The 13,732-nt window shown below is 35.9% G+C and overlaps 5 protein-coding genes across 5 annotated transcripts; all 5 read right to left on the bottom strand.

Moving 5' to 3' along the window:
• Positions 1-90: 90 nt before the first annotated feature.
• Positions 91-1,452, bottom strand: FG386_001428 (uncharacterized protein; the record flags this gene model as incomplete). The annotated part of the gene is made up of 2 exons (XM_067340821.1): positions 91-1,196; positions 1,266-1,452. The coding sequence occupies 2 exons, from the start codon at positions 1,450-1,452 to the stop codon at positions 91-93; spliced, it is 1,293 nt and encodes a 430-aa protein (XP_067196739.1).
• A 222-nt stretch (positions 1,453-1,674) lies between these two features.
• FG386_001427 (glycoprotein) lies at positions 1,675-3,459 on the bottom strand (the record flags this gene model as incomplete). Its single annotated transcript, XM_067340820.1, has 1 exon — positions 1,675-3,459. The coding sequence occupies one exon, from the start codon at positions 3,457-3,459 to the stop codon at positions 1,675-1,677; it is 1,785 nt and encodes a 594-aa protein (XP_067196738.1).
• A 265-nt stretch (positions 3,460-3,724) lies between these two features.
• FG386_001426 (uncharacterized protein) lies at positions 3,725-4,753 on the bottom strand (the record flags this gene model as incomplete). Its single annotated transcript, XM_067340819.1, has 1 exon — positions 3,725-4,753. One exon carries the CDS (start codon positions 4,751-4,753, stop codon positions 3,725-3,727), a length of 1,029 nt encoding a protein of 342 aa, XP_067196737.1.
• A 577-nt stretch (positions 4,754-5,330) lies between these two features.
• On the bottom strand, positions 5,331-11,763 carry FG386_001425 (uncharacterized protein; the record flags this gene model as incomplete). The annotated part of the gene is made up of 3 exons (XM_067340818.1): positions 5,331-10,310; positions 10,693-11,673; positions 11,734-11,763. 3 exons carry the CDS (start codon positions 11,761-11,763, stop codon positions 5,331-5,333), a joined length of 5,991 nt encoding a protein of 1,996 aa, XP_067196736.1.
• A 303-nt stretch (positions 11,764-12,066) lies between these two features.
• FG386_001424 (uncharacterized protein) lies at positions 12,067-13,590 on the bottom strand (the record flags this gene model as incomplete). Its single annotated transcript, XM_067340817.1, has 1 exon — positions 12,067-13,590. One exon carries the CDS (start codon positions 13,588-13,590, stop codon positions 12,067-12,069), a length of 1,524 nt encoding a protein of 507 aa, XP_067196735.1.
• Positions 13,591-13,732: the final 142 nt, after the last annotated feature.

The following is a 13,732-nucleotide window of genomic DNA, read 5'->3' as shown; positions in this document are numbered from 1 at the left end:
TAGACAAGTGGTTGAATGGCCCATTAGTTATGGTAATATTTCCTAAATTAAGCCGTGGTGAGAATGTCTTGTAGAGCTTAGGTGGGGTAGTTACTTACCTATAATTTCGTTATCTATTGCAAAAAAAAGTTTGTATGTGTTTGGTTTACCATCTTTACTTTTGATGGATGTTTCATTGGGAAAATAATAATTTGTATTTCTAAATATTATTCTGCTGTGTCTATTTATATTTCCAAGGACTTCTTTAAAACAGTAACTTGAATTTTCGCTGCTGTTAGAGTCGTATTTTTGTGTGCTCGTTTTTAGCTTATCTTGTGTAGTTGAGTCTATGTAGTTTATAAGATCTGTTGATATTGGGACTAAATCTAGATTAAGCCATTCACCCTCTTCGTATTTGTCCGAGAAGAAATGGGTTTCCAGTGTGTCGCTATTGAACCTAATGATCAATTTTTCGTAATGGAATTCAATTACAAGACCTTCTTTTCCTATAGCGAGTTTTACGGGAATTTTATAGTTTGGTGGGTACTGAAATGCTACCTTTATGAATCCCTCATTAACGCTCATACCTTCAAAATTCTTGTGTTTGTTCTCTAAAATATCGATTGAATAACTTTTACATCTTCCCTCGTAATAACCTATTTCACAGGTAAAATTGCTAAAAAATGGATTGTTTTCAAAAACCCATTCAATAGTGATGGGTTTAAATTCCCTGCCTATGAACGAAAAGCCTGCATTAATTAGTGGAGAATTAACTCTAACATTGTTTACTAAGGCAATTTGGTATCCATTATTTAAAGTTGAAAGAATATATGTTTCATCGAACCAATCCATAATTAGTTCAATATAATTCGTGCTTTTTATCGGATGTAAAAGAGGAGAGCTGTCGTAAAAATGGGTCCCTTTTCTGTTTTTAGAAAATATATGTAATTTGCAACTTTCAATGACTATATTTATTAGTCTTTTCAGGTCCTTTCCAATGAATACAATAGTAATAGGATGAAAAGTGGATTCCACTTTTATTTTCATAAGCAGCCTGAATCCGTTTGGGTTCAAACGAAACGGAAACTTGAATGAGTGAGTGATGTAAGTTTTCACCTCTTCATTCACTGAATTTAAAAGAGAATATGGGAGTGCCTCTTTGATCACTGCAAATGTAGATTCATTGTAATTACCAACATTAAACAGACTCGAATTCACTACAAATTACGTTGTTTTTAAGCGAGAAAGGCAAAGTTAATTAAACTAAGGCATTTAACTTCACTTACCTATATCCTCTTTGAGTGGAATATTATCAGCTAATATTACCGTTTCGTCCGAGAACGACTCCAGCTGTTGGTCAAGACTAACAAAGTGCGGTCCAAGTCTTGATAATCTACCTCTATCATAGTTAACTAAGAGAAACAAAAAAAAGCTCAGTGAAAAGAAAAACAAAATGCACCTTTTGTAATACATTATTTACTTCTAATTAATTTAGACCTGCAGTCAATTTAGACTATACGGTAACTTGCATAGAGATGCACACAAATGTGAAGGTAAGTTAATGAGCTTCTAGTAGGAAATTATTTCAAAAACTGAATTTACACAATCCTAATGTTGTACGTTAAAATTTAATTATAGTTTAACCTTTGAACTTATTCTTTTGTTTATTTTAGAACAATTTCCCCTTAGTTTTAATTAAAACCAAGAAAGGAAGCTGTTTAACCAGGATCCCGAAGATCCAGGCGGAGGGGCAGTCGTTGTGGTGGTTGTGGTAGTCGTGGGATTCAAAATATCGTCTTTGATTTCGCTAATAATATCAGAAGTTGTATTAATTGACGGAGACATGCCCTGGTATAACTTCCAATATACCAAAGGTTGGTAAGTAGGGCTGTCTAAGACAGAAGCACCATTTAGAGTGTCTTTCGAAATTGAAATATTCCCGACAACTGTTCCTTTATACGTGACATAAAGCGTTGGCTGTAAATCTAATTCTTCAACACCTGATAATATCGCTTGTTTTGAAACATATCCATATATAGACAGTAAGTCTGACTCTTTTCTTGTTGTCCAAGTATCTGAAATGCTTTTGCAGGTAGATTTGACAAGCGTACACGGATTAGAAGAATCTAATGAATTAACAACTTCTGTATATTCTGGGCTTAAGATAAATATATCTCCAGATATCCACTCTCCATTTTTAGGAATAGTTTCGTAGTCCATAGAGACTGTTTTTGTGGTGGCAGACGATGAAATCGTTATTCCGTTTTGAGTGAAAAGAATTGAAGCAAGAAGAGTTCCTTCGTATGTTAGCGAAATATAGATAGGATAGTTACTACTTAGAGGTGAAATGAAACCGTATCTTAGAAAAGAATTGTTTTGCTCCCAACTTATTGATGATTTAATATCTAATGATGTTGACTTGCATGATTCATAAAGAGTAGATAAACTGCATGTACCAATTTTTGGAGGATTGAATTCAGACGAATAGTTCCACGTCGTAATGAGGTCAGTCCCAGAAATTGTTTTAAGGGTTGTGCTCAATGGTATATTTGTATTCTCAAATCTAGGAATCATCGCCAATATTGTTAATGTGGCAGTTAAAAGTAAATATATAAAACTCTTTGTCCAGGCCAAAGTAAAGTTGAAGTTGTTCATGCTTTTCATATCGTCAGTGTATGACTTCCTGTCAAAGTAATTCTTTGTTCCTGAGTACAGGACCAAACAGCAGGACTTTAGGTAAAGTTCTGATATGACATTTGAGTATATATCAATTAAGGTCACAACCAATTCAGTATTCGATAGTAAACTTTTATTGATTGTAAAGGAGAGAGAACCTGAAATGTTTTGAATGCTAGGAACAATTTCATATTTGCTTGAATCGAGGATGAATACTGGAGGAGCCGTGGTGGTAGTCGTAGTCGTAGTCGTAGTAGTTGTTATTGTTGTTGTTGTTGTTGTAGGAAGTGATTGAGAACTATCTATATTAGTCACCCCTTGAGAAATAGGTGTTGATATAACCTGAGGAGATGGATTAAAACCCTCAGTTATTGATGTGTATCTCGGAACGTGGTTTGGACAATATATTTCGTTAAATGAATTTGCTGGATACATTTGGAGACTTCCCAAGGAAATGTTTTTAGACCCGTAGGGAGCAACGTGAATTTGATTTCCACTAAGTCCAATCGTAAAAGAACATCTATTGTATCCAGAGATAGAAGGAGCATTAAATCTAACTATTGCTCCGCTAACTGTTAACTCAGAAACACCATTCTTACAAATCAAATTTGCTACTTCACCTACACCTTTTTTCGATAACTTAAAAGTAACATTTTCTTCATTATCTGGAACGACATTCATCGCCATTCCATTACCTATAGTACCACTTTGACCAACTATTTTAACAACGGTTGCTCCCCTTGAGGTACAACCATCATTTACAACCAAATCACACCATTCTGTCGGACCTGCATTGCCACCCATTCTTAACTTCAATGAAAAGCAGCACGTTAAATTCAGATAAATTATCAGTATACTCCTTAAAAATAAAGAAATAAATCTTTCACCCTATACCCTACTTCGATAAAAGTCATAACAGGACATTATTTTTGTGTAACAGCTCCTAGTCACACATTTAAAATGCGGTAAAAATTTGTGCATCAAAGAATACAAAAAAAAAGTAAACTATCTCAATAAGTAGCGAATTAAAAACATTTAAATACATCAATTTCAAACAAATGTTGGATATTCAACTACATGTTTGTTCAGTTTTTAAATCTATCTTGTTGATCAAATCATCAAACATGGAATTCTGTAGTCTGTACTTTAAGCGGCAAGGAATAACTTGTATATAGTGTTGTATATTTTTTGAATAATTGGAGTAAAATCTCATTGATGTAAAAAGATGCACTCTCCTTAAAATAGAGCTATAGTCGCTCACTATCCTGGAAACCTTCTTGTTCAGTTCGCTTATCTGTTTTTCTATAGTGTTCTTCCTTTTTATCCCATTTTCCTTGTAACTTAATATCAAAGCGCTTATATCGCTCATTAATTTACTCATTCCTCCAAGGATTTGCTCCTGAGTCGTGAATACCTTGTATTGAAGGTTATATAAAGAGATTGTGTTCTTTATTATTGAAATGTTAGTTTGGACATAAAAAAACAAGTCTGGATACTTTACGTTTTTATTAGAGTTAAACCTTTCCTTGCCCTTGAACCACCCTTTATCCTTGTTTCTCTTGTCAGAATTTACAGGAGAAACATCCTGTTTCCTCTCATGGATCAACAGTTCCTTTGTCTTTAGCATAAGGTCCAAAATATCATTTAGTGATTTTCTCGTATTTACGCAATCCTCAATATCATCTACGACTGAGACAGACGAAATGGATTTGTACTCAGACTCAACGTAGTTGTATATACGAGAAAGCTCGACGATACTCAGATCAACTATAGGCTTAAGAATTGTCTTGCTTATATTTACAGGTGAGTGAGAAACGGTTTCTTTTGCGACTTCAAAACTAGGATATGCTTTCTCCAATTCAACCTCCTGAAATCTTTCATAGCTTTCCTCTGCAATCCCAGAAATAAGCTCTTCTTTAACTTCACTATGTTGAATACCTGTCACATTACCTCCAAAAACCTTCAAGGCACTTATCCTTTGCAATGTTGAAATCTCATTTATCTCAAAAACAATAGGACTATATACGAAAAAGAAACCCAGAAACAATATTGCAGATTTCAATATACAAAAACGATTTTTTTCTCGTATTTCCAACATAAATAACCTTTAATTAAAAAATTTTACATTTCATCCCAGTAAAAAAAATTAAGCCTGTGCAAGGGCAAAGTCGGAAAAAATAAGCAAAAAAAAGAATGATAGTTTCCCGCCTTAAAAAAGGGGCTGGATTTTTTCAAGAAAACGGATATCTTTTGTTTTAGCGAAAGTATAGTGGCGTAGTGATAAACTAGGTTGAACAGGGGAGGTTATGTAATACATCACTGCTCTACCTTTTGCACGATTCAGTTGATGCTCACTTGAGACCGGATATTAAACTTAATGAAGATTATTTTCTATGTCTAAGCACTCTACCTTTTGAAATAACTTTTTTACTTTGACAACTATAATTCTAGAATACTTCTTTCTTTATTTGTTTTTTTCAAAGAAAGGTGTGCTTTGTTTTGCAGCCAACTCTAAAGACCAGGAAGTGAACATAAGCAACAAAGTGGATTACACAATACCCCTCTCAGTTTTCTCCTGGGGGAATCTGACACCGCGGAATCGACGAGTTGCGATAATTTGTGGAGGTGTGAGGAGGAATTCATAGCTTAAAAGCTTCTTTTTCCGTTCTTTCTCTCTATCCCCTGAGGGTTTTTGATGCACGGGAAATCTCAGAGAGTGCTGCGCTGATTTTGCGTTGAGAGGCCTCTGAATTTCTCATCAGGTCTTGACAAATGAGAGAAGTCTGATTTTTATGACAAGGACATCCGGGGTTTTTCGGAAATGCAGAACAGCTGCATTCAAGGTCAAATATATTTTTGTAACATGGGCACTTTTCAGAAAGAATGTGTTTGCCAATACAGTTTGGCTGTACACTTTTGACTATATCTGGCAGTTCTTGTCTGCAAAATTCAAGGGCCTCGCACTGTTTTGGACTGTTCCCATCACAGAAACAATTTTTTTTGTCTGGATATGAATAACATAATGTTTTTAGTGTACAGTTCATTGGATTCAATATACACTTTGGCAACAAACCATTCATTCTAGCCTCTTCAATACATTTTCTTGAGAATTTGTGTTTCAAGTAATCCTCCTCCGAATCCTTTTTATGAATTTCCCTGTTTTCTTCTGCTAACCCCGTAACGACTTTAATATAGTGATTTTGTACTCTGGCAACCTCGATGTTGTAGCCCCTAACTTTTTCGCACTGACCGTTTTTCCTAACCATACCTATTTTCCAAGCTTCTTTTGGACTCCCGTTAAAGTCTTTCGGAGTGCACTGACACTGATTTACCGCAAATTGGATGGTATTATCTTTGTTATACAAGGGTATTCTTTCAGATTCACTGGCTGTAATTTGTGGGACACAGTCTTCGGAACAAAATCCAGGGCTACATTTTTTCGAGATTGAAGGAATGCAATTGTCCCTGGGGGATAACTTAGTTATTAACGGGGTTGCAAACCTATTCATATTTTGGTTTAACCCAACACAAAGATTTGCATTGCAACAAGTGGATCCAGAGAAACATTTACCGCATGGATGAGCTTGATGTACTGGAAGAAGTGTTGAATTATTTGTTGATATTTTCAAGTAGGGATATTTATTCAAGTTCACCCCAGAGTCAAATTGACACACTACAACAAACCCAGAATTTGGACACCCTTTTACCACTGAGCATCCAACTGATGTAGATGAAGCTTGAGAAACAGTCAAAAAGTTTAATATTCTTGGTGTGATTGTTACCGTTCCGTTATTTCTTTCGTAAATTTCCTCAGCAGAAAACCAAGATTCAACAACCTTGAGTGGTGAGGCAAATTCATCATACTTCTCATCTATTTCTGAGGAGTATACAACCTCACTCTCACCACCTTTGTATGGATATTCCTGTGGACTGTTATTATTAATACCAGCAAGGCAAACCATTGCCCAATTTTGGGCATAACCTTCTAAAGAGTAATCCCATTTCAACATATTCATATTGACAGCCTTTTCACCAATTCTGCTTCTTTGTTTATTAAGCGCATACAAAAATGGTCTTGAATCTAAAGCAGCCAGTTTTCCGTTTAACTCTCCTTGGAGAGCAGAAGACAAAGTCTGAGAAATAGTGTTTCCGTTTCTTCCATTGGTGAATAATTCAAGATCCAATAAGTTGTCGTGAGTAATCAACAACCCAGGATTATCGAGTCTTGTTGTATTTACGCTCGTACAAGTTCCTCTTATTAATGCCTTACCATCTTCCAAGAGTCCTGCTTGTGGAGAGCTTCCACTATTCTTTTTGCTACACGTACATTGGTTAAATATATAGTGTCTGAAAAATGAATCTGTTTCCTCTAGCGGTTTCAAACACTGTCCCTTACAGTTCAGGTCCTTACAGTTTTTATAGAACTCCCTGCTGCATAGTCTCCCGTTATCATTTTTGTTTCCTGAGATGTCTTTGCAAACAGAAAAGTCCTGTCCAATACTGTTTCCACCAACACACAAATTATTTTCGCAACAAGTTGCCTCTGATCCACAGCAACTACAGGGGGCTTTAGGAATGCTTGGTCCGTCTTCAACCGGTTTGAATGGATAGGTTGAATCGTCAAAATGGTTGAATTGACACACAACGAAATATCTACCTTCTGGACAGTTAGAGAAGACTGAGCAGCCAACAGACGTTGCATGAGCACTAAACAGTTGTTTAGCAGAATGGGGGAGCGAAAAACCAAATTTGTTTAGGGTTTCTAGAAACGTGGCTGTATCTATATTTCCAGTTGCAGAAACTAATGGTTTTGCCCAATTTCCTACAATAGAGGCAACATTATTTGGCAATAATGTTTCATTTGCAGGTGAAAGGTAAGTTAAAGGGGGGACTCCACTGATCTCAAAGTAGCGATTCAGAGAAGCAATTTGACACTGCTTTGCTGAGGATTTCGCTACTCCTTCCAAGGTAAAATCGTACGCCAACTTATTCATATTTGTTGCAAACTCTCCAACTATGCTTCTAAAGCTGTTTATTGCAAGCAAAAATTCTTGTCTAAATTTATCTGTCAAGTCTTTTTGAAAAAGTGAGTCATCCTCTGGCAAATCTATGAAAACGTCAGATAAAAGCGTTTCATTATCTGAATCAATAGAGAATTCCATTCTATTTGAATTTGCTGTTATGTTTGCCTCTATTGAATCCATTAATGCATTTCCATACTCCTCAGTATAGCCTGGAAGCTTAAGACACAAACCGTGTGAATTTATCAAGCCAAAAATGTATCCATATGTTGCAATAGGGTGAGGAGTCGAAATGCCATCAATCAGTAACATTCGCGTCTCGTTGTTAAATAAGCCGTTCTCAGTAACCTCCTCAATCAAGGTGTTGTTAAGTTCTAAGGCGTTTGGGTCTGCAAACGCTATTTTGTTCATATTTTCCGGACTCACGCAGAAGCACTGATGAGCCAAATAGGAACTACTTGGGTTCAAGCAATTAACCTGACAATTCAATTGGTTGCAGGGCCTCACAAATGCAGATCTGCATCCTCCTGTTTGGTGATTATCCAGAATAGGTGGAACAAACGTTACACTGGATTGAGAAATGTCTATTCCAACGCAAAGATTGTTTTCACAACAGGTAGATCCCCTTCTGCAACGTCCACATGGTCTTCTTTGTTGAAGTAACAAAAATGGATCTGCTTCTATGTGTAAATAAGGGATATCGAATTCCAGGTGCTTTAAGTCGATAAGTTTTCTTCTTAAAATTGATTCCTTTATGTGTACTGGCTCCTTAAAGTTTGGATAGTTGTATTGACAAACAAATATGGTTTTAATGCTCTTTAATTTGCAATTAGTAACTATCGAGCAACCAACTGCTGTAGCTTCTGCCCTAACAATCATACGGTAATTGTAAAAATCCTTTCCTATATTGTTTGTTAGATTGTGAAAATCAAATGTCTCCCCCTCTGAATACCAACTCTCGATCGCCTCTTCAATAACTTCTAGAGGGTCTTTAGTTCCCAGTTGGATGTTTACCAATTCTTGGTTATCAACATCATCTGGAATTGAAACTGTTTCGTTGTACACAAATATAGTTTCTCCTGGACCGCCTCTGTATGGCCATTTGATGTAAGGTGGATATGTTCCATTCACTCCCAAAAATTCAACGAGTTTGTCGTCTGCCTCACATATTTGCTTTGCTCTTAATCTAGAGTAACCTTCCAGGTTAAAATCGTACATTAACATTGCCATGTCTGCTGCAGGTTGTGATGATCTGATATTGTTTAGGGCTTTAACAATATTTGATCTTATTGCTTCTGAAGAAAACGGAATGACATCTAAAATGTCGTTTTCGATTGGTTCCTCCTTCCCGACTCCTACTTCCGGGATTTCGATTTTTGGAGTCTCTACCTTGATATTTCTGCACAAACCGTGTTGATAAACCTTCTTTCTTTTCCATCCTTCTGTGTAGGACATCTGAGGATCCGTTGGGAGCTGATCAAATAACACCATGTCTTCAATAAGTTGTTTTGAGGTACAGAGACATTGATTAATCAGTATTTCTGAAGGAATCTGATGTTTGTTAATACAGGCTTCTGGACAATTCAAATTTGAGCATGTTTGATAATATTTATCTAAACAAAGGGAAATATCGTCGTTGTTTATATCTATTGGATCAGAGAATGTACATTTTGGACATGGTGAACCGATGTCCCTTCCAATACACATGTTCTGGAAACAACATTTGGCTCCTGAACCACACCTACCACAAGGTTGACGTTGTGGCTCGGTTAAATTTAATGATTTATAGATATGGGCATATGGAGGTGTCTCAGGATCTGGCTTGTCACTAAACTGACAGACAACAATAGTGCCAACATTTTCATGACAATTTGTTTGAAATGAACAGCCAATCAACGTTGCTTTGCTAAGAACTAATTGAAGGTAAGGTTCGGCAAATTTAAAACTTTCACCAATGTCCCATTTGTATGTGTTTGAAAAGTCTGCATGTTTTGGTAAAAATGAACTTGTGTTATTCCATTGTTGAGCCAAATCACAAACTTTGTCCAGAACAGTTCTTGGATCTGCGTCACTTAACTTAGGCGAAGTTGCTATCAATTCGCCATCGCCTCCTTTATATGGCCAATTTGCTGGACTTGATGAAACAATTCCAGTAGAACAGATTTTCTGAGCCGCGTTTGTTGCATAGCCTTCGATTGTATAGTCCCATGCAAGCATGTTCATATCCGCCGCCTTTTCTCCTTCTACTGAACGTACTTGATTTATACAGTCTAACATTGCTGCTCTTATGTCTGGTATATTTTTTGCAATATTTGTTGGATTAGATATTTTCTTGCCAGTGTAGATGTTCTCATTTTCTTGGAATGTTTCCCCATTATTTAAGTGCAAGTTCCATGTTTCAGATGAATCTATATTCAAATTTTGCTCGCTCGATATCTCAACTGTTACGTTTAATACTGTATTATTGACCGTTGAATCATCTATATCAAGATGAAAATCGTGTGAATTATCTAAGAGATGCTGGAGTTCACTTGGGTTTGTTAGAGTCTCTTGGCTCCGAGAGTAAGTTACTCCAACACACACAAAAGTAAGTAATAGAAATCTTATAATATTCTCCATTTTGTGTTTCCTTCTCTATATTCAAAAGAAAAAAGAATTAAAAACTGCAAGCACTAAATTTTCCGGTATTCAATGTATTCCCTAACTATTTAGCAAAATAAACACTTAAACACAGTTTCGCACATTTAATGCATTAACTATCCACAGTAATGCAAATAAATGACTCGAAGATTATAAAAATAAGTGCAAGGGCGGGTTTTCATTTTTATTTGAGAGTAAACAAAGGTAAAATTAGAAATTCTAAGTGATTTATAAACCAAAGTTATTTATTCGTTTCTTTTTCACATAATAAACGATTAATATTACATGTTACTCAGAGACAGTTTGATATTTACCCCTCAATAAACTTCCTTAAATAAATATTTGCAGGTTGCAGTTCCTATTCAATGAAAATTACTTTTTGTGGTAAAAACAATGTAAATATGACTTTTGACGAGAACTCATCACATATACTATCAATCTGTCCGTTGAAAGAATTTGTCATTTCTTTCACTTGGTTATAGATCTCGTTCACCGTTGCATTCCAAAAGAGAACCTTTTTATCATCCACTGTTATTTCGCGCAGAAATGTTTTAGAAATTTCTTGGTATTTTTTGTGAATTTCAAGGGCCTCATCAGACGAATAGGATCCGCTCTTGATCATCACGTTAACCTTTGATCTAATCCCTTCAACTTCATTGAATTGCTGTTCCAACAAAGTGCAGATCGAAACACACTTTTTTACTTCGGGTCTAAGAGAATTATTAATGTACTCTCTACACCTAATCAAAACCTTCTCGAAGTTTGCCAGGAGAGATTTCTTTTTCGCCCTGAAGAGTCCTTTCTTCTCTCCTTTGAGTTGAATGTACCTTTCTACCTGATTGCACCAATTTGTGAGTAAACCCATTGAAACTTCGAGTTGCAAACCGAGAATTGGTGGAATTTGTGATAACTTGACCATATCGAGGTGGATTGGTAGCAAACTCTTCGATATTTCATTAATAAGATCTGTTGGTTTTGAACTAGTTTCAGCCTTCTTTGCTGAAGAGGGAGTTGAGACCTTTGGTATCTCCTTTGCAAGTGCTGAACCTGTGGCCTCCAAGTACTTTGCTAATCTCTCAGAAGCTATTCCCTGTGAAATTTCTTCAATAACCTTATCTTTAGGGTCAAATGGGTCTATTGAAACTCTTGGAAAATCTGCTCTTTTCGTCTTTCTGGAATCATCCTCCTTTTTTAAATAAGATTGGGTATAAACTCCTCCATAACTTGGTGCGTTTTTTATATTTTCAGGCTTTGACTTCGAGCTTTCTATTATCTTTTTCGTAAATGTTTTCTTTGAATGTGCGACCTCCAAATGGCGACTGTATATGTCCTTGCTGGTGTATGCGGATCCACATTCCTAAATTAAATAATTTGAAATGATTTTATCAATATGTTCAACAACGTATCATTCACTTACCTCGCAAACAAAAATCTTGCTAACATCCATTTTTAATATAAGAAAGCCTCAAGTTAAATATTCCGGTTTGCTTTTCTCTTAATGTCAGATTCTTCAATCAGGATAGAAAAATGCATGCGATTTGGGCGCCATGGTAAGTGCTGTGTTGTAGACTTGGATGGATAAAAAAATTGAAGAATAAGACTGATATTTAAGGGAGAAAATAAAGGTATTAGGGCTCCTTTTTAATAAATAGTTTCAGCTTTTTTAGAAACCCTGTCCTAGCTATGTAAGAAACTATAAAACCTCTACTTATACTGTTTGTATCTCGACTAAATTCCCCAAGTTTTTCCTTTATACAATGTCAGAAGTACTTCTTAATTTGTCGGATGTTAACCTTGATTCCTTTGATACAAAGTGGAAGAGTAATATGCTTAAAATCCACGGTATTATTGTCATACAAAGAATGGCGTTTCCAAGTGCTGCGTGATTTGATGTTAGGGCGTTAGTGGAGCTTGTGGAGTTATACCCAAAGATGGAAATTGCGAGGTTGCCAACGAATCTGGTTCCAAAAAAGGCAGCCCCAATACCTTCAAAGGTGGAAGAAAGTGCAAATACGGTGGCTCTATGTTGGGGGAGTATAACCTCGCAAAAAATAGGTCTACACGCTCCTATTCCGGGCCACCCTGCAAATAAGCCAATAATAAAAGAAATTAGTGAAAAGAGAGCAACCTTGTGGTTCTCAAAGAGATAACTTGAAATAATAAAAGGTACTTTTGCAATGAACAAGTATAGGAATATTGAGCGGAATATCAAGGAGGATTGTGCCATCATTATCCTACCTTTGGAAGGGGAAAATTTATAAAATAAATCACTAACATAACCAATGATAGGGGAAACTAGAATTGCAGCTATCCAACTTGCTGAAACGATGAATGTGGCACTTGAATGGGAGAGACCTGTAGATTGGAGCCACATTGGAATGAAATTTAAAGCGCTACGAGGAATTGCATTAACAGTTCCGAGTAGAAATAGAGACAAAATAGTTTTTGAACGCAGTACATAACCCATACTTGATATTTGCGAAATACTCTCGGTGTTGAATCTAAGCTTCAAGTAATTATGCTGATTCGTATCTTTGTTAGTCATGAATACATCCAAGTAAATGAATGAGGAAAGTCCAAATATAGTTGCAAATATGAAAGGAAATATCCAATATCCAAAAGGTGATGATTTAAAATATATTTCACTCGGTTTTGAGCATACTCCGGTAAGAGTAAGAGCAAGGAGTCTTCCAACAGACTGATAAAACATTAATTTTCCGAAGTATTTACCCCTTTTATTGTCTTCTATATGATCAGAGGCTATCTTTTGAGAAATTGGACCAAAGACAGCCGAAAAAAATCCCCAAAAACACATTGAAAAAAATAGCCGGTTAACTGTTCTGGAAAAACAGACAAGAAGCGTTGAAATGGTTAAAGAAATCATTGAGACCTTCATTACAAACAGCTGTTCAGAATTGTCTACAATGAGTCCCCAAAGAGGTGATGCAATTGTAAAAAGCACTTTTTGAAAAAAAGCAGCAGTTCCGATTAAAACGGGGTCCATATCCAAAGAGTTGACAAATAAAGAATAATTTGCAGGAAACAACTGCTCCATATATCCTTGAATAAACCCATAAAATAAGACGAAATCAAACACATTTACATTAGTTAATGCATTTACTACGCGTATTTTCTTGTTTGAGAAATCGGATACGCCTTTAGTACCACCTTCTGAATCGCTGGAGGCATTTCCGTTGAACTCCCTGATTTCTATGTACATTTTCTCACTGTTTATAGGTACAGGTTGACCCTGGGAATAAAGTACGTTTTTCATATTTATACATTTTCTTACACTTAATTTTTGTTTTCATTAAAACGACTGAAATTTAGAGTGCTAAGGGAAGGCGAGGACATATTAGTAAGCCAATAATTTTAATCTGATAAATCAGAATACAGCCTTCTTTAACTCCATCTTT

The sequence above is a fragment of the Cryptosporidium ryanae genome, assembly GCF_009792415.1.
Source record: "Cryptosporidium ryanae isolate 45019 chromosome Unknown contig_24, whole genome shotgun sequence".
Lineage (NCBI taxonomy): Eukaryota > Apicomplexa > Conoidasida > Eucoccidiorida > Cryptosporidiidae > Cryptosporidium > Cryptosporidium ryanae.
This window is presented reverse-complemented; position numbering and strand designations above follow the sequence as displayed.